Source organism: Mus caroli, chromosome 7, assembly GCF_900094665.2.
Source record: "Mus caroli chromosome 7, CAROLI_EIJ_v1.1, whole genome shotgun sequence".
Taxonomy (NCBI): domain Eukaryota; kingdom Metazoa; phylum Chordata; class Mammalia; order Rodentia; family Muridae; genus Mus; species Mus caroli.
In genome coordinates this window covers 128,501,668-128,520,793 of record NC_034576.1, presented here as the reverse complement: position 1 = coordinate 128,520,793, position 19,126 = coordinate 128,501,668, and the positions used below count along the sequence as shown (strand labels likewise).

General features: G+C 51.0%; 2 protein-coding genes across 11 annotated transcripts; one reads left to right on the top strand and one right to left on the bottom strand.

Annotated features, from left to right (window-relative positions):
* The first annotated feature begins 1,769 nt into the window (after positions 1–1,769).
* Atxn2l (ataxin 2 like) lies at positions 1,770–13,729 on the top strand. Of its 9 annotated transcripts, none has more exons than XM_021168830.2 (24): positions 1,770–2,460; positions 3,907–3,943; positions 4,053–4,109; positions 4,191–4,262; positions 4,492–4,642; positions 5,132–5,256; positions 6,226–6,317; positions 7,153–7,353; positions 7,790–7,965; positions 8,097–8,204; positions 8,804–9,013; positions 9,090–9,161; positions 9,571–9,641; positions 9,804–10,099; positions 10,200–10,269; positions 10,710–10,856; positions 10,945–11,017; positions 11,108–11,298; positions 11,545–11,674; positions 11,767–11,888; positions 12,065–12,277; positions 12,434–12,677; positions 12,827–12,986; positions 13,220–13,696. In XM_021168830.2, the coding sequence occupies exons 1-23, from the start codon at positions 2,168–2,170 to the stop codon at positions 12,979–12,981; spliced, it is 3,306 nt and encodes a 1,101-aa protein (XP_021024489.1). In that variant the 5' UTR covers positions 1,770–2,167; the 3' UTR covers positions 12,982–12,986; positions 13,220–13,696. The 9 variants fall into 9 exon arrangements, 8 of the variants coding, with proteins under 8 accessions (XP_021024489.1, XP_021024490.1, XP_021024495.1 ...); XM_021168831.2 differs by having other exon boundaries at positions 1,771–2,460; positions 8,822–9,013; XM_021168836.2 differs by having other exon boundaries at positions 1,771–2,460; positions 12,434–12,623; positions 12,950–12,986.
* A 963-nt stretch (positions 13,730–14,692) lies between these two features.
* Tufm (Tu translation elongation factor, mitochondrial) lies at positions 14,693–18,182 on the bottom strand. 2 transcript variants are annotated; one of them, XM_021166898.2, is made up of 10 exons: positions 18,032–18,182; positions 17,724–17,918; positions 17,083–17,249; positions 16,749–16,853; positions 16,502–16,666; positions 16,251–16,383; positions 16,066–16,170; positions 15,803–15,954; positions 15,595–15,714; positions 14,693–15,172 (listed from the first exon to the last, which is right to left on the bottom strand). In XM_021166898.2, the coding sequence occupies exons 1-10, from the start codon at positions 18,072–18,074 to the stop codon at positions 14,999–15,001; spliced, it is 1,359 nt and encodes a 452-aa protein (XP_021022557.1). In that variant the 5' UTR covers positions 18,075–18,182; the 3' UTR covers positions 14,693–14,998. The 2 variants fall into 2 exon arrangements, with proteins under 2 accessions (XP_021022557.1, XP_029335306.1); XM_029479446.1 differs by having other exon boundaries at positions 16,150–16,170.
* Positions 18,183–19,126: the final 944 nt, after the last annotated feature.

Below are 19,126 nucleotides of genomic sequence, written 5' to 3'. Positions count from 1 at the left end.
CCCTCTGGTGCTTGAGTGAGCTGTCTGACATGGGTTCTGGGAATTGAACCCAGACTCTCTGGAAAAACAATACACATTTGTCATGGTTTGAATATGCTTGGTCCAGGGAGTGGCACTATTTAGAGGTGTGGCCTTGTTGGAATAGGTGGAATAGTCACTGTGGGTGTGGGCTTTAAGACCCTCACCCTAGCTGCCTGGAAGTCAGTCTTCCACTAGCAACCTATATGGTATACATAATGCACTCAAGCACACACATGCATAGGATAAAATTTAAAATTCTGGGAGCTGGAGAGATGGCTCAGTTCCAGAGGACTTGGCTTTGATTCTCAGCAACACAATTGCATGGCTTCTTATCACTGTTAACTCCAGTCCCAGGGACCGGATACCTGCTTCTGGCCTTCAAGACCAACACACACACACACCAACATACCTGCAAGGCAAACCACCTACACATACATCTTTATTTTGTACACTGCTACCAAATGATCTATTTATCTTTCCCCTGCTCCTATACTTTTTAGGAAGTGTATGCCGACTCTCACCTGACCCACTGGCCTCAGACTAAATATTCGAGGATGACTTTAAATTAATTCCATTTTTCCGCCTCTGATGGGTTATTAATCTGAAGTGTAGATTTGGACTCATCTGTACAGCTATATTCAATTTCTTAGTGTCTACCCAATCCTAGATTTAATTTTTGGATTATGTTCATCAATAACGGGATTTTAGGTTAACATTCCATGACAAATCCTGGCTGTGCTGATGTATGTCTGAATCATAGCACTCAGAAGGCAGACAGACAGATCTCTGTGAGTTTAAGACCACCCTGGTATACACAGGGAGTTCAAAGCCAGCTACAGCTAGAGTGAGGCTTTCAGGCTCCATCCAAGCTCCATTTTTTCATATGTCCTGTCGGATCCATTTCGTCTGTATAGAAATCCATTTTCCTGCCCTCTGTGTTTTACCAAGTACCTTTGCTCAAATTATATAAATCTTCCACTAGCTTGAGCTTTGAGTGGCTTAGTTACCCAAAGCATGGGCGGATGTTCAACTTTTCCTTTTGAAACAGGGTCTGCGCAGCTGACCTGGAATTTATTATACAATCCAGGATAGCCTCAAACTTTTGATCCTCCTACCTTTCCTTCCTAGTGCTGGAATTAAAGTTTTGAAGCACCACAGCTGCCCTAATTTTGAATGAGGGCTGCCTTAATAGGCAAGCACTGAACCACCGTTTTCTAACCGTGTCTTGCTATGCAGCCTGGGCTGAATTCTGTAATATACTCTTAGTCAGTCTGGCTTTCAGACGGCTTGTATTGCTACTGTTCAGGGGTTCGCTATCCCAGAAAAAATCACTGAATTTCAACTTAGAATTGGGCACATTTGTTGGGATGCACATATGCTCAGAATAGCCATTCTAACGCTCATTAATATTTTAAAGCAGGTAAGATGGAGAACAGCACCTTTAAAAACCCACCTGCTTTAAGTTACCTGTACTAGGTTTTTCCAGTCCTAGGGATTTTTTTTTTTCTTTTGCCCCCGAGACTCCGCCCACTGGTCACCCAGTGGCGGAAGAACCTCGCGCTACGACGTGACACCTCACACCACCGCGGAGACTTTCTGACGTTACGCTGGCGGCGTAGGAGGGGCGGGTCCGCCGGCACTTCCCCTTCCCGGCTTTGGCCCCGCCTACCCTCGTTGTGAAGCAACCGCGGCCGCCAGCATTTAAGGTGGCTCAGAACCAAGAGGTGCTCTAAGCGCCTGCGCGGCTCCTCTTCCGCCCCAGGGGCTAGGCCGGTCGGAGCCACGGCTGGAGCCTCTCCTCCGTTCCGGAACTAACCGCCTGGCGGCGCTCCCCGCGCCCCTCCCCCGCCGGCGCTTCCGCCCGCGCTCCTCCCTCTCCTTCTCCAGCGACGCGCACGCGCGCCAGGCCGGCTCGCGCCCTCTCGCTGTCCACCGGCCCGCGAGATTCCCCCCTCCCCTTCCGCCTCGCGGCGCTTCCTCCCGCCGCCGTCTTCTCGATCCACCCCTGACACCGCGGGGCTCCCCCCGCCCGCCAACGGCGGGTCCCCTGCTTGGCGATCTCTCTCGCTTCCCGCGCTCTCCAGCAGGGGCCCGGCCCCAGGCCCTCTTTCCCTTCCCTCTTATTTCTCTTCCGGACGCTGCCATCATGTTGAAGCCTCAGCCGCCACAACAGACCTCCCAACCCCAGCAGCCGCCCCCCACGCAACAGGCCGTGGCTCGCCGGCCTCCCGGCGGGACCAGCCCTCCCAACGGCGGCCTCCCGGGACCGCTGCCCGCCACCGCGGCTCCCCCGGGGCCTCCCGCAGCGGTCTCTCCGTGCCTGGGGCCTGCAGCCGCTGCCGGCAGCGGACTCCGCCGCGGGGCCGAAAGCATCTTAGCGGCGCCAGCGCCGCCGCAGCATCAAGAAAGGCCAGGGGCAGTGGCTATCGGCAGCGTCAGGTGAGGACGGGGCTTCCTGGCTGGGGAGAGCCCGGGAGGCAGCGCCCCGGCTTGGCGCTGTTGAGGGGGCTCTTGGGGGCCCAGGACCCCGTGAAGGAGGGGGTGGACCCTCGTGCCAACAGGTCGGAGAGAAAGCTCTCCGGGCGGTCTCCAGGAGCCTGGGGGCAGTGCTCGGCTCTCTGGGCCTAGTCACCTCTTGGGGGTCTGGGCCCTGAGGGGAGGCGGGGCGCATCCCGCCAGCTCCGTCGGCAAAGGGTGTTGGGGGGGTTGAGGAGGTGATGGGGTCCCCAGCTCCATTACCACGAAGGATCTCGCGGTCCCCGGCTTCAGCCAATGGGGAGTCAGCTGCATGAAGGGGTCCCCGGCTGTAGCCAATGGAGGGGGGGCGCGCGGCCCACAGTTTGGCCAATGGGGAGGGAGGGACTTGGGAGCGGATTGTTCCCTCCTCTTCCCGGTGTAGCCAGTGAGAGGGGGACGGGGTGGGCGGGGGCGCGGAAGCAGCGGCTACTGGGAAGACTGCGGGCTGGAAAGCTCCTGCGCGCGCGCTCCCCGGCCGTACGTGCGCGCGGATGCTGTCTTATGACTCGGGCATTGGCTTGCCCCGGTAACACGTAGAGCAGAGGCGGAGGAAGGAGGGGTTGTTTGGGGGGTTTAGGGGCGTCTGGTGTCGGGGAGTGGGTGCCCTCGGTTTTTCTCGGTGTGTCAATGCGATAGAAAGAGGCACTGGACGCAGGCGCAGTGGCTTCTGTTCTAGAGCGGGTGAAGCGCGATGGGCTGTAGTGCGCAGGCGCAGACCGGGCGAGGCATCCCGGTGGATGGTTTTTGCGGCTGCGCGGTCCCCCAGCCCCGCCAACGGCCCCCTCCTCGCCCTCCTCAACTGCCGGTTACCTCAGCCGTCGAGGAGCTGTGTTACCTGGCGTTTAGGGATCCCTTCAGAGTGGGTAACAGGCTGAATGAAAATAATGAGGGCGAAAGGGTGGGGTGTGGAGAATATACCCCTCCTGGGATTTGGAATCCAAGGCTCCTGAAAGCTTTTTTTCCTTTGGGAGGTAATGTGTCTAAGCTCAGTGGTGCTGCATTTGGGATGCCCGGGCTTTCACCTTCACAGCTGAAGTGTGCTGTTGGTTTAATACTACAGCAGTGGTTTATCGGAAGAGTGAAGGACTGTCTGTCCCTTAGAGGAAGTCAGGTTGTATTGCACTGACTGTTAGGAACATTTGACAGCTATTGTTTATTGAATTTTTTTGTTGACTTTTTTAAAATCTTGAATTCGGAGAAAATGTTTTAGCAATCAATGCCTAATTTTTTCTTTAATGTGAGAACTTGAAAAGTCTTGCTGATTTAATTGCTTGTTAATCAGTCTAGCCTAAATCAGCAAGTTGACCTGGTACATTGTTCTAGGGTTCACTGCTAATTAAAACTGTTTCTCTCTTTTTTTTTTAACAGGGGACAGACCACGGGAAAGGGACCCCCACAGTCACCCGTGAGTGCCTTCTTTTCATCCTGTAAAGACACTCAGAAGACAGACAGTATGGGACAATCTGGGAAGAGAGTATTCACCTGCTGCCCTTTACTTTTTTCTCGTGTGACAGGTGTTTGAAGGTGTCTATAACAATTCCAGGATGCTGCATTTCCTGACAGCTGTAGTGGTAAGTAACAGCTTTAACCTGGGTGTCTGAGGAATATGCTGTTTCAGTTTCTTAAAATGACTTAATCGTTCACCTTGCTAGGGTTCTACTTGTGACGTAAAGGTGAAAAATGGCACCACTTACGAGGGCATTTTCAAGACTCTGAGCTCAAAGGTCAGTGTACTCAAATTAGGAGTTTCTGAAGCTGTGAAGGAGAGTGAAATTGAGGGTGTGTGTTGGGTGACAGCGGACAGTTTTGAGGCCTTTGCTAAGTTCTCTGGTTGACATTGGGAAATACAGAGTGACATGGGAATTTGACGTTGAAAGACTAGAAAGCTTTAAGAGAGAATCCATCTTCTCCCTCTGATACTGACCCTGGCATGTTGGAATGGGGCTTTTGTAGTTTGAACTGGCAGTTGACGCGGTGCATCGGAAAGTATCTGAGCCAGCAGGTGGGCCTCGCCGGGAAGACATTGTGGACACCATGGTGTTTAAACCAAGCGATGTTCTGCTTGTCCACTTCCGAAATGTTGACTTCAATTATGCTACTAAAGGTATTGTTCTGTACTGTTGTGTCAAGAAACTGACGAGAGCTAGCCCACAGGCTGAACACGTTGACTTGATTTTTTTTTTTTTAGTACTTTTTTTTTTCAGTAGAGATGACTTTGCGTTCTTCTTGAACACATAGCTTGATGCCTAATAGAGTCCAGTGAATGTGTCTAGCGGTGTAGGTACTCCTGTTTTCATGTTTTTAACTTTAGCTTTTAGATTAGATTGGGGCTTTGTTTTTCTGTTGAGGAAGGGTCTTTGTATATTTGGCTAGCCTCCTTAGACTGGCAGAGATCAAATTGCCTCTGCTTCTGAGTGCTCGCATTACCAGCATTCACCACCCCATCTAGATAGACCTGTTTCAATAGCTCTACCTGCTCCCATAAAACTACATCTGGTGTTTGTTCATTTCATTTTGTTAAACTGCATGGGCTGGGGAGTAAGGATGAGAAGTGGGCCCATCACCTGACTCTGTCGCTCCCCTCTGCCAACAGATAAGTTCACTGACTCAGCCATTGCCATGAACTCTAAGGTGAATGGAGAACACAAAGAGAAGGTGCTTCAACGTTGGGAGGGCGGTGACAGCAACAGTGACGACTATGATCTGGAATCCGATATGGTATGTTCTCCCTTCCTGAGAACAGGCGGGCTGAGTTGTGGTCAACATGGGTTGTTGATGTGGACATTCATTATTTTCTGTTGGGGTATGTTTGTTCATTTTTGTTTTGAGGTCTGTTCTTGGTCCATTTCCCATCCGCTGCATTGAAAACCATGGCAGTACTTGTAATTGTAGTAAAAAGTATAAGGTGGGCATAGTATAACCCATACCTCTAAATCCAGCCTTGGGGAAGTTGTGGCAGAAGAATTGTGAAGTCCTGGACAATCTGGGCTACATAACAAAAAGTCTTTAAAGAAAAGCAGAGGAGAGAAATGCTTCTTCATTCTGTTTCTTCAATGAATTGGGTGGGTCAGGTAAAGGTGCTTGCCACCAAGCCAAGTGGTGAAAAAGAACAGATTCGCACAGGTCGTCTTCAGACTTTCACATACCTATTATACCACAGGAACAGAGCCACAAAATATAAAGAAAAAAAGAGGTTGTGGGTTTTTTGAGGGTGTTTTTTTTTTGTTGTTGTTGTTTTGTTTTTTTGACTTATTATGTGTAAGTACACTGTAGCTATTTTCAGACACAACAGAAGAGGACATCTGTGCTTATTACGGATGGTTGTGAGCTACCATGTGGTTGCTAGGATTTGAACTCAGGACCTTCAGAAGAGCAGTCAGTGCCTTAATCGCTGAGCCATCTCTCCAGCCCCCTTGAGGGTTTTTTATTTTTATTGGTTTTTTTGTTTGTTTGTTTGTTTGTTTTAAGCCAACTCATGTATATAGAGAGCCATGATAGCACCTGTAATTGCAGAGTTTAGAATGTGGAAACAGGAGGATCATTTCTCATAAACAAATCTTGTCACTGAATGCATGTCAGTGTGTATAGTTTATACAGGAGTTGAAGTTTTTAACATGGTGGAGAGGAAATGGCAGGCTATTTTTTCCTTTTCTTGCTGAGTTTTAAATATACTTTGTGTTCTCTTAGTCTAATGGATGGGATCCCAATGAGATGTTCAAATTTAATGAGGAGAACTATGGAGTGAAGACCACCTATGACAGCAGTCTATCTTCTTACACGTAAGCGTTTTGGAAGTTTGAGGGTGGTGAAGTTGGGTGGCTGGTGTGTAGGGCTTGTGTGGGAGCTTACTATTTAGTAAGGTAGATCTCTGGATGAAACAGTTGTTGCCTAGTGTTTTTCTTGGTTTGTAAGTAGTCAACCCTCCTGATTTGCCTATTGAGTTGCTTTCTTGTGAATAGAAACAACTTTTGTTAATCTGGGAATGTGGCTCAGTTGTCAAGTGCATGCTATGTGAGCATCAGGACCTGAGCTCTGTCCTTAACAACCCTTTAAAAAGATGAGTGTGGCCAGGCGAGGTGGCGCACGCCTTTAATCCCAGCACTTGGGAGGCAGAGGCAGGCGGATTTCTGAGTTCGAGGCCAGCCTGGTGTGCAGAGTGAGTTCCAGGACAGCCAGGACTACACAGAGAAATCCTGTCTCAAAAAACCAAAAAACAAACAACAAAAAAGATGAGTGTGATGGTCAACCTTGTAATTCTCCTGCCGGAAAAGCGAAAACAAGCTGGGTGGGGGTGTGCTTGCTGCTGGCCAGCCTGACCTAATCTGGGCCCACAAAGAATCAGAATCAGAACATACCCTGGTGCTTTGCCTAGGATTTGTCAGCTGTCTTGAATATATACTGACTGAATTGGGGATAAATTCAGTAGTGAAGCACTTGTTTGACATTTGTAAGGCCTTGGGTTCATCCTTTAATGTTTTGTTTTTTAGTAAAAAAACCAAAAACCCTGAAGTATTAGCTGGAATGCCACAGGTTTGAAGTAGTGATTTTAGTTACAGCAGTGTGTTGTTCCATTGTCCCCCGCACTGGAATGGTGATCTATGTGGGTGCTCTCAGGGTTCCCTTAGAGAAGGACAACTCTGAAGAGTTTCGGCAACGGGAGCTCCGAGCGGCCCAGCTGGCTCGAGAGATTGAGTCTAGTCCCCAGTACCGCCTACGGATTGCTATGGAAAATGACGATGGGAGAACAGAGGAGGAGAAGCACAGCGCGGTTCAGCGGCAGGGGTCTGGGCGGGAGAGCCCCAGCTTGGTATCCAGGTAACCATTGTGGGTTACAGTGGGATCTTGGCCTGGGCCAAGAGCTTTTATACAAAGTTGATTGTTAAACTTCACCATCTTACTGAGTGTAGGTTATCCCAGTTTTGAGGTTTAGACTGAACCCTAGAAAGTTGGTAATTTGCAGCAACAGTAGAGCTTATTGGGTTTTTAAAATGTATTTGTGTGTGCTGTTTCATCCATCACAAAATGAAGTTGTGTATGCTCAGCATCTCAAGTGTCCCCTTGGCCTTTCTGAAAGGTGAAGAATGGTAAAACTGATACTCTTGGCCTCTTGGGTGTGGGTGGAGAATAATGCCATAACCCATAGCTACATTAAATTGTCAAGTGTGATAACACTGGAGTTGGGTGTGGGAGTTGATGTTGTTAAAATGTGTGGATTTGGGAGTCTCCTGTCCTTACTTAAGTCTTTCCCCAGGGAGGGGAAGTATATCCCTCTGCCTCAGCGAGTTCGGGAAGGTCCCCGGGGAGGAGTTCGATGCAGCAGTTCTCGAGGAGGGCGCCCTGGCCTTAGCTCTTTGCCACCTCGTGGCCCTCACCATCTTGACAACAGCAGTCCTGGCCCTGGGTCTGAGGCACGTGGTATCAATGGAGGTAGGTTAACAAATACTTGTGGTAGAAGAAAGTGGGAAGGGTGATTAATGGGATTTTAAGTGGTTAGCAAGATGAAGTATTGTGTTCTGGTGATGAGCAGACATTTCTTTTTCTTCACATTAAAAAACCAGGTCCTTCCCGCATGTCCCCCAAGGCACAGCGGCCTCTGAGAGGTGCCAAGACCTTATCTTCACCCAGCAGTCGGCCTGGAGAAGCTTCTGTTCCCCCAACATCTGCAGGTAGGGCTTCCGTGAGGCTGGCTGCAGACTTGGGTAGTTTGTGGAGGTCGGCGGGGGTAACTGAGTCAAGTTGTTGGAATGCTGGGCCGTAGTTTGTAGATGCTTGGTGTCAGGCAGGGTCTTGGGTTTTATCGTTGCAGTTTTTGTTTTTGTCTTTGTCTTTTTCAAGTCAGAGTTTCTCTGTGTAGCCCTGGCTGTCCTGGAACTCTGTAGGCCAGTCTGACTAGCCTCGAACTTAGAGATACAGCTACCTCTGCCTCCTAAGTGCTGGGGTTAAAGACATTCAGCTGGATTTAATTTAATCTTTTTGAGAAAGAACTCTTTAGTTTTCTTTGGTTCTAACATGTCAGTTCATGGGTTGTAGCTGGTTATCAGGTGTTTTGTTGAGACTTTTTTTCTAACCAGCATTTTAGAACAGGAGAAGTTATACCACTTCCAGTCTTTTTGTACTACCCAGTGAAACCGTTGCCTTTGTGTTACTTACCTGCCCTGGGCTTAACACAGGAAATTGTGCCTCTGGGTGAAAAAAAGCTTGTAAATTTTCTATGGGTTTCCCCCCTATATGCACTACTTCCTGGCCAGCAATAACCATCGTGTAGCTCTCCCTTTTCTTCCAGTGGGCCGGATGTACCCTCCACGGTCTCCCAAGTCTGCTGCCCCTGCCCCAGTCTCAGCTTCCTGTCCTGAGCCTCCCATTGGTTCGGCAGTGGCATCCTCTGCCTCCATCCCTGTGACATCATCAGTTGTGGATCCTGGTGCAGGCTCTATTTCCCCGGCATCTCCAAAACTCTCCCTGGCCCCTACAGATGGTGAGAACCGGTTGTAAATGCTGGAGAACTGTGGGTATGACTTGAGAGCAGGATCTAATTGTCTCTTTTTCTTCAGTAAAAGAACTCCCAACCAAGGAGCCCAGTAGGAGTTTGGAAGCCCAAGAACTGGCCCGCATAGCTGGGAAAGGTGAGAGCAACTTTACTCTGTAGTCCCATTTACTCGAGGGAGCGTTTCCCTTTAGAAGCAGTGTAGTGTCCATCTGCCCTTGGATTTCATTTATCTTTTTGTTTGTTTGTTTAAGATTTATTTTATGTATATGAATACAACTGTCACGCTCTTCAGACACACTTGAAGAGGGCATTGGATCCCATTACAGATGGTTGTGAGCCACCATATGGTTGCTGGGATTTGAACTCAGGACCTCTGGAAGAGCAGTCAGTGCTCTTAACTGCTAAGCCATCTCTTCAGCCCTCGTTTATCTTTTAAGATTCTTAACAGCTCATTCTTTGGTTTCTTATTCTGGATTACTAACTAGCCCTGTATGACTCTTCAGAGGAAAAAACGTGTATTTTCTCATTTCACTGTTTTTTCTCAGTCCCTGGCCTTCAGAATGAACAAAAACGATTTCAGTTGGAAGAACTGAGGAAATTTGGGGCCCAGTTTAAGGTGAGTGAAGCATGGAAAGGAGCTGGGATTTAAGCGGGCTGTGGGATGTGTAAGGCACAGGCAAAGTGAATGAGGGCGATGAGTTCAGCAAGAGTGAATGGAGGAGGTAAAAGCCCGGGTCTGGAGTGCACACTGTAATATGTGAATTATTTCTCCTCCCAGCTTCAACCTAGTAGCTCCCCTGAGACAGGCCTGGATCCATTTCCTTCCCGGATCTTGAAAGAAGAGGCCAAAGGAAAGGAGAAAGAGGTGGATGGTCTATTGACTTCAGATCCTATGGGATCCCCAGTCTCCTCTAAGACAGAATCCATATTGGATAAGGAAGACAAAGTGCCCCTGGCAGGAGTAGGAGGGACTGAGGGGCCAGAGCAGCTCCCAGCACCTTGTCCCAGCCAAACCGGCAGTCCTCCAGTGGGCCTCATCAAGGGGGATGACAAAGAGGAGGGCCCTGTTACTGAGTGAGTAGTGCTGGCGGTGGGTGGTATGAAGATCTTTGGTGCTTACCTTACTTACCAGCTGGGGAAGGGCATGACTCAGCTGGTTTCCATTCTTTTACAGACAAGTAAAGAAGTCTACTTTGAACCCCAATGCCAAGGAGTTCAATCCAACAAAGCCCCTGCTGTCCGTGGTAAGCTGGGACTATTTCCTGTAGCTGTGGGTGGTCTTGAGGGGACAGTAGAGCGGCAGGTACTCCAGGAGAGCACCTGACTGTCAGGAGAGCGGGCTGTCCCATAGTGTGAGATGGCACTGTCAGTCTGGGCGGGAGCAGTTGGACTGCTTTGGGAGTGATGAAGGCTGCTTATTGATTCTGACAAGTTATTTTGGGTCTTACTATTTGGTGTGTTGGGTGTGTGAGGGTTAGGACTGTGAGCTCCAAGGAATCAGCTGACATGGCTTTAACTGATGTACTCATGGGCTTCGAGATTTCACACAACCACTTAGTTTGTGAATGTCCATCTTGTGATTTGCTATAAAGCACTTAGGGAAAAGTGTAGGATATATTTGACCCAGGTGGATTTTAAAAGGCTGAAGTGGGATTACAGAAATATCTCCTCTTGTCTCTTACAGAACAAATCTACCAGTACTCCAACTTCACCAGGGCCCCGTACTCATTCAACACCTTCTATACCGGTGCTGACAGCAGGCCAGAGTGGGCTCTACAGTCCCCAGTACATCTCATATATACCTCAGATCCACATGGGACCAGCTGTACAGGTAGGAGAGACAAAGTGAGCCCAAGCAAAGTGCTGATTGTCCAGCTCAGGCTGTTCTGAGCACCTGCTGAGCCCCAGATCTTTCTTAGGCGCCTCAGATGTATCCATATCCTGTATCCAATTCCGTGCCTGGGCAGCAGGGCAAGTACCGGGGTGCAAAAGGTGAGCAGGGTTGGGAAGAAGAGCTGGGACTGCCTAGCACCTTTTGGCTAACGCCGCTTGAGCTTTGTACTGTTTACTCTCCACCCACAGGCTCACTTCCTCCTCAGCGCTCTGACCAACACCAACCAGCCTCAGCCCCTCCAATGATGCAGGCTGCTGCTGCTGCTGCTGGCCCACCCCTGGTGGCTGCCACACCCTATTCCTCCTACATCCCCTACAACCCACAGCAGTTCCCAGGCCAGCCTGCCATGATGCAGCCCATGGCACACTACCCTTCACAGGTAGCGAACACCTGAGATCCAGCCTGAGGGGGAAGTAGGGTCATTCTGAGTAGTGGTGGCTGTGGGGTTGGCAGTATCCACTTGAATTCCTGTAACAGGACATTGAACCTTTGCTCTCGGGTTTTCCCTCTGAATTAAGGTGGTTACGGTCTTTAAAACCACTACTGAGGCTCATGCTCCTATGCACATGGAAGCTGACAGGACGTTCCAAGCAGGTCTGCTTAGCATTTTGTTTTGTTTCTTCAGCCGGTGTTCGCCCCTATGCTTCAAAGTAATCCACGAATGTTGACATCGGGAAGCCATCCCCAGGCCATCGTGTCGTCCTCCACTCCTCAGTACCCTGCTGCAGAGCAGCCTACCCCCCAAGCCCTCTATGGTGAGTTGTGGTGCCCACTTTGTCACCAGGATGTATGTATCGCTATCCATTTGGTGTGCTCAGCACTCGGTCTCCCTTCTTTCCTGCTGCAGCCACTGTTCACCAATCCTATCCACACCATGCCACGCAGCTCCATGGCCACCAGCCGCAGCCGGCCACCACACCTACTGGGAGCCAGCCACAATCCCAGCATGCGGCCCCCAGTCCCGTTCAGGTGCCTGAATGTGGGGTTTGGTTGGGAGGTCTGGGTGGTTGATCCAGGAATGTGTGGCTGGAAGAGGGCTTGAAAAGAGCTGGGTCATTCCCCAGTAGAGAAGTGGCATGAGTGAGCTTGTGGTTTGTCTGCATAGCAGAATGGGTGGCACTCATACCTCACTTCTACTCTGGCAGCACCAGGCGGGGCAGGCCCCTCACCTGGGCAGTGGACAGCCACAGCAGAATCTGTACCATCCAGGGGCCCTAACAGGCACGCCACCTTCTCTACCACCGGGACCTTCTGCCCAGTCCCCTCAAAGCAGCTTCCCCCAGCCAGCTGCTGTGTATGCCATCCATCCCCACCAGCAGCTGCCCCACGGCTTCACCAACATGGCCCATGTTACCCAGGTAGGAACCCAGGGGTTTACTGTTTCTGTGTCTTTGCCAGAGAATGAGCTGAGCTGTTGTCGGTAGTTGTACCTGTTCCACTTTGCAGTGCTGCTTTGATAAGGGATCTCAGAACCCCTCGTCCAGCTGGGCACTGAAACTAATTCTCTTCTACAGGCCCATGTCCAAACTGGAGTCACAGCAGCCCCGCCCCCACACCCTGGGGCTCCCCACCCGCCCCAGGTGATGCTGCTGCACCCCCCCCAGGGCCATGGGGGGCCCCCCCAAGGCGCGGTGCCCCCGAGTGGGGTGCCTGCACTCTCAGCTTCCACACCCTCACCCTACCCCTACATCGGACACCCCCAAGGTGAGCAGCCTGGCCAGGCGCCTGGATTTCCAGGAGGAGCCGATGACAGGATTCGTGAGTTCTCGTTAGCTGGGGGAATTTGGCATGGAAGAGCTGAGGGGCTGCAGGTGGGGCAGGATGCACGGGTTCTGGGTGGGGAATGAGGGGTCTTGGAGGCAGGGCTGTCCCAGAGGGCGCCCGCCGACCCACACCTGTCTGTGAAGTATGTAGGGTGGGCAGAAGCCACAGTCGCCGCCGCCAGGGGCTTGCTCCTGGCTCTGTCCTTTGCTTCCCTCCGTCCTCGCTCAGTTGTGATCCAGCAGCCCCCCTCCCCACTGCCTCCCCAGCTCTCAGTGACCCCGACTGTCTCCTGACTTAGCCGAGGTAAGGTCAGCGCAGCAGACAGGGCCAGACTGGGGCGTGGGGGGCTGAGCTGGGCAACTGAGTAAGGGCTCTGGCCTACTGGGAAACAGCGATTGACCTGTGCTTCTGACAGTCCCCTGAGACTCCTCGAGGAGGCCGCTCCTCCCCACACCCCTCACCCCCTGGACGCATTGACAGAGGGACAGCTGCTCGGGTTCTAATGCTCCTGCTCTCTCTCTTTCCCCTCCAACCAGTTCAATCTCATCCCTCCCAGCAGCTCCCCTTCCACCCCCCGGGGAACTGAAGATTGTCCTGGCCGCGACCTGAGACCTCCATGAGTGGAGGGAAGAGTGATCTATGTCTCTTCCCCCCAGCAGCTGGGACCAGTCCTAGCCCCGCCCCCAACCCCTTTCCCTTGGGGAGTTGGGGAATTCCTGCCAAGCACCTTGAATGGGAGGGGTCCTTCAAGTGGGCCGGGCTGGGGTCCAACAGGGGTGGGGGAGGTTCCTGCTCTGCCCCAGCTGGGTCCCACCCAGTCTTGTCCTCCCATCCTCTCATCTATCCCCCCCCCCCGCCCCCTGGAGACGGAAGATCTTTTATTTTCTATTATTTATAACCTCAGACTTGGGCCCCCTGTTCTTCTCCATTAACTTGAGTGTTCTGTGTGAGACCGACAGACAGATGCCTCAAGGACTTTTACTTTTTATTACATAAAAAAATTAAAAAAAAATAAAATAAAAAAATAAAATTTTAAACTAACTTAACCTGCCTATGAGTTTGATTCTTAAAAGTAATTTTCCCCTTCCATAGGAGGTAGTTTGGAGTTTTGTAATCTGAGCCTGCCAAGGACTTGGGTAGTCCTTAGTGGGCTGCAGGACCTTTGGGCCATAATACAGAGAACATGTGCTGTGTTGAGGGCAGAGAAAAGCCCCCAGAATTTGGGCATGACAGTCTTGGGTGAGAGAAAGGGACAAAGTAAGGTTGATACTCTAAACTGCCCTCAGGACAGATGGCACAGGGAAGCTGGAAAGCCATGAGGTGTTCAGTATGTGGAGAGTACTGCTAGCCGCCATTCCTGTCCTTAAACACTCATGGGAAGATTCGAGTTTGTCATTTTTGGGTAGGTACCTCAAAATTTTTATGACATCAGTAATTGCCCTAGATGATTCCGTGGTTTTCCCATATGTCCTATCAGCTTCTTACAGGCCACAATGCCTAGCTAGCTATGGTTTGGGGTTTTTTTTTGGTGGGGATTGGTTGTTGTGTATTTGGTACCAGGAATTGAGCCCAGGAAGCTAGGCAAATGTTCTACCACTGAGATAAACTCAAAAGTCTTTGCTTGGAAGCAGTGTTGACCAAGCACACAATACAAGTGATACAAGTCTGCTAAGGTTACGTTTGTACTTAACACAAAAGCCAGCCATTAACCTAGTGGACACAGAAGAGCAAAAGAAACGATTAGCACCTGAGCTGAGCCCGTGGTGGCTCCAAATGATAACTGAACTTGTTCCCAATGTGGGAACACAACAGTTGTATTTTGCTGTAAAGTCACACAAAGCTCACTGAATTGGGTACTTTTTCTCAAGTTGTCTAAGAACTGACAATGGTTTTGAGCCTGAGCTTGTCTGCCCTGTATGCCAGAAATGGATGTAACGCTAGGGAAACTCAGATGGCTTTGCAGTACTCAAATCCAATGCTCCTCCACATCCACACAGAAGGCACAAGACTGGCGAGTTATCCATGGGGCAGTTTTATTTGCCTCCCTCTCCTGACAAGCCACTCGTTGTGAGCAGGAGAAATGTCCAGAGGTGTACTCTGCCTGGATGCAGCCTGTGTCCACAGTGGGAATGCTGACCAGGGCAGCCTGTGTCCGCAGTGGGAATGCTGACCAGGGCAGCCTGTGTCCACAGTGGGAACGCTGACCAGGGCAGCCTGTGTCCACAGTGGGAATGCTGACCAGGGCAGCCTGTGTCCGCAGTGGGAACGCTGACCAGGGCAGCCTGAAGCTCAACAACCTGAGCAGAAGTCCAGACTCAGCTCCACTTGATGTTCTTGTCCTCCTCAGTCATGGCTGGTACATCAGTGACAAGGCCAGTGCCAATGGTCTTATTGCCATCCCTCAAGGTGAAACGTTGGCCTTTCTCTAAGATCATGGGCTGCCGCAAGATTAGACTAAGCTTCAAGTCCTCTCCAGGCATGGCAAGTTCCTAAAAGGAGGAGAAGCACAAGGCAATCAGGATACCTCCACTGTGTACCTTCAACCGCTGACACCCATGGGGAATCAAAATCGTGGGAAAACGCAACAGGTTGAAGAATCTGGCAAGTTTCATCTAGCTGCTAGGCACATGCAAACAGCATGGAAAAAGTAAAGGGACCATAATCGGGAATTTGGTTTTAGTCAACAGGATTTTCCTGAGCCCTTCATGTTTCATGAATCTAAAACACATCTGTTTGAGACAGGATTTCGCTGTGTACCCCTAACTGCCCTGGAACTAGCTCTGTATACTAACTATACCAGCCTTGAACTCAAGAGATTCACATGCCTCTGCCTCCCAGCTGCTAAGATTAAAGTCATGGGCCACCACAGCCCAGTTCTATTCCTTTTATATCCCCCCCAGCCTCAACATACCTTCCCTGGAGGCAAGATGACTCGACAGGCCATGTCCCAGGTCAGGGAGAACATGACGGGCATGAAATGAGATACAAAGGGTTTGTGGCGGCCACCTTCCTCCTTGCTGAGGATATAAACCTAGAGGAGAGAAGCAGTAAGGATGGAATGGCTAAGCTACAAGTCCTGCTTCTAAGCAAGGGACATGACTCAGTCCTGGAGCCCTCACCTGGGCCTCCACCTTCTGGTGGGGCTGGATGGAGCCTGGCTTGACCATGACCAAGCCACGCCTCAAATCTTCGCGCTTTAAGCCTCGGACCAGAGCACCCAGGTTATCCCCTGCCTCAGCCCTCTCCAGGCTCTTGTGGAACATCTCAATGCCTACGAGGAAGAAGACAGGAGAGAAGAGGGTCTGAGGCAGAATGAAGGTATAAGAGCTACATGGGAAGGGACCATTCTGACCACGTCCTTGGATCTGAAATCTTCTCATACCTGTCACCACAGTGCGGATGTTCTTGTTATGTCCCAGCAACTCACACTCATCTCCTTTCTTCAAAATGCCACGCTCTAATGTACCTGTCACCACTGTGCCCCGGCCTGGAAAGAAACAGGATAGGTTATCGGTCACCCAGGGTCAGATGGCCCCTATGAGGAGTGTAAGTGAGCACGGGCCTCACCAGGAATAGAGTAGACTGACTCTACAGGGAGCAGGAAGGGCTTGTCCAGGTCCCGGGCGGGCACTGGGATGTAGGTGTCCACAGCGTCCAGGAGCTTCTGCACTGACTTCACGCCTAGCTCAGGGTCACGTTGCTGTTGGAGACATGACAAGACCCTGAAACTTCTGTTCCTATCACAGGATGCTAAGTTTCCAGGTACAGAGCAAAGCTCTACCCCGTCCTCTACCAACAGGAGCCCGTGCTGTGCTCACCTCAAGGGCACAGAGAGCCGAGCCTACGATGACTGGGGTTTCCTCTCCTTTATAGCCAAACTCGGTGAGCAGCTCCCGGATCTCCAGCTCGACTAACTCCACCATCTCTGAGTCCTGGACAGCGTCTGCCTTGTTCACATACACCACCACATGTTCCACCCCAATCTGCAGGCAAGACAAGAGACTGAGCAACTCTCCTGAGCCATCGGACGCCTCACTGATGTCCATCCCACTCAGACCCCAGTACCTGTTTAGCTAGCAGTAAGTGCTCTCGGGTCTGGGGCATGGGGCCATCATTAGCTGCCACCACCAGGATGCAGCCATCCAGAGGGGCAGTGCCTGTGATCATATTCTGGGTGGAAGAGGAAGAAGGTCAGCTTAGTTCAGGGACCTCTTCAACATGCATCCTCTAACAAGAGATAGCTGTGAAGATCCCCATCTCTCTGCCATGTCCTCACCACCCACAGCCATGGCCACAAATCCTTGTTCTTATATTCAAACGCCGCCACTATTTTATAACCTCCGCCCCTCACACCTCCACTGACCAGAAGCAGGTGCTGGCTGTCCCCAGCAACCCTCACCTTAACATAATCTGCATGACCAGGACAGTCTGTGTGGGCATAGTGTCGGGCAGCAGTGCTATACTCCACATGGGCTGCATTGATGGTGATGCCCCGAGCTCGCTCCTCTGGAGCATTGTCTATCTCCTCGTACTTCTTGAACTTAGCTCCACCTCCCTCGGCTAGAACTACAGGAGGAAGAGAACACACCTCTCAACTCAGGGTCAGAGCTACAGACAAGGCTAGGGGCACACGCCTGAACCTCTCATACAGAAACAATCTGGAAAGATAAATCTCTGTAAAATCTCAATTCTAGGAAATCTCAAATCTAATTCTAGGAAAGATAACTTTGGAAGACAGTGAGAGACAGAATTTCCTACGGTGTGTTCATCACAGACGCTTCCAATTCTTCGCTGACAGCATCTCTTTACAGACCACTCCACGCTGGATGGAAACCATTCACAGTTTTCGTTTTATGCCTCACAGAGCTCTTCCTGTACAGGGAAACCTGTCTCCTGCATCTTCCCACCAGCCCTCGCCCCAAGTGTCTCTTGGCGCCATGCTAAAGTTCAGCGGACTACAAGACACCCACCCTACGCTCTAGTTCTGACCCTTCCAGCTGACAGGGCATTGCCCGACGCCCCCAACCCAACCCTACTCACTTTTCGTGATGGCCGCAGTCAGGGTGGTCTTGCCATGGTCCACATGCCCGATGGTACCCACGTTCACATGGGGCTTGTCGCGTACGTAAGTCTTCTTGGCCTCCACAGCTAGGCCGCGACACAAGAAGGGCGTTGCGGGAGCCTTCAGCGGCCGCAGCCGACCTTGCAGAAATGGGGTCGGGCTGGCGCAGAGACCTGCGGGGAAAGGCACTTGGGAGTCAGGGATCCGAACCCAGCTACCCTCCGCGCCCCTCGCGACTCCGGGCTGTCGCGACTCCAGACTGCCTGCGTCCAACCCGCCCCCTCACCGCTGAAGCGGGGCGTCGCTCGCAGTAGAGTGGCTGCCGCCATTGTGGTAGTACTCGGTGACCGGGACCGGGAACTGGGCACCCGGAGCCCGCGCGTGCAGGGAAGGACGGGCACTTGGAACTGCAGATCACTTCCGGCGGAAATGAGGGTCCGGACAGCGAGTTTGGGAGCCTCTAGCAGACAGTTTCTATGGCCACGGCCACTGATATCCGGTCATAGAGCGGAAGAGGCGGTTTCTGGTGTCTCGCGGGGGACGATGGGGAATTTCCACAGTTCAGCTGAGGGGGCCGCTTTAGGAGGAAAATGCGGAGCGCCCCACAATGCACGAGCGCCCCCGAAGGCTTGTGGGTGTTGTGGTTTCCAGGGCAGCGGGCTTGGGTTAGTTTGTGACAGGCTTTAGCTCCGCCTGGGTTCGGTCCAGAGGGAAGATCTTCCAGCCTGTAAGAGGCAAAATTAACTAGAGTCAGGGATGGAGTCCCGGGAGTTCCAGTCCTTGGCCATTAAATAACTGCCCCCATATGTCTTGCAGGGATCCTGTGCTTTCTAACATTTCGAAGTCAAACCCTCCTCCCCCAATAGTCCTTTGGACGCTTGACAAGCAGTTTTCTTTCCTTTTTCTTCCTTCCTCCCCACTTCCTTCCGAGACAGGGTCTCCTTGGCTGGCCTATGTAGACCAGGCTGGCTCTAGAGAAATCTCCTGTCTCAGTGGGATTAAAGTTTGTTTTTGTTTTTGTTTTTCTTACCCAGCAAATGTTTGTTCCCTAATGAATAAGTGTTTTGGTTTTTTTTTTTAAGATTTATTTATTTATTTATTATATGTAAGTACACTGTAGCTGTCTTCATACACACCAGAAGAGGGCATCAGATCTCATTACGGATGGTTGTGAGCCACCATGTGGTTGCTGGGATTTGAACTCAGGACCTTTGGGAGAGCAGTCAGTGCTCTAAACCACTGAGCCATCTCTCCAGCCCCCTAATGAATAAGTGTAAGTATAGTAATGACTTTTAACTGTCACATTCATCTTTTCGCACAGCTTCTTCAACTCTCACAAATAATAGACACTTCTTTTTTTTTTTTTTTTAAAGATTTATTT

Bases quoted from the DNA above. Each gene is read 5' to 3' on its own strand.
- Atxn2l (XM_021168830.2), top strand. From the start codon at position 2,168: ATGTTGAAGCCTCAGCCGCCACAACAGACCTCCCAACCCCAGCAGCCG. The intron at 11,675-11,766 runs GTGAGTTGTGGT...TTCCTGCTGCAG, and splicing joins TACCCCCCAAGCCCTCTATG to CCACTGTTCACCAATCCTAT. The intron at 12,278-12,433 runs GTAGGAACCCAG...TCTCTTCTACAG, and splicing joins ACATGGCCCATGTTACCCAG to GCCCATGTCCAAACTGGAGT.
- Tufm (XM_021166898.2), bottom strand. From the start codon at position 18,074: ATGGCGGCAGCCACTCTACTGCGAGCGACGCCCCGCTTCAGCG. The intron at 17,919-18,031 runs GTGAGGGGGCGG...CTTTCCCCGCAG, and splicing joins AGCGACGCCCCGCTTCAGCG to GTCTCTGCGCCAGCCCGACC. The intron at 16,667-16,748 runs GTACTGGGGTCT...TCTTGCCTGCAG, and splicing joins ACTTACTGCTAGCTAAACAG to ATTGGGGTGGAACATGTGGT.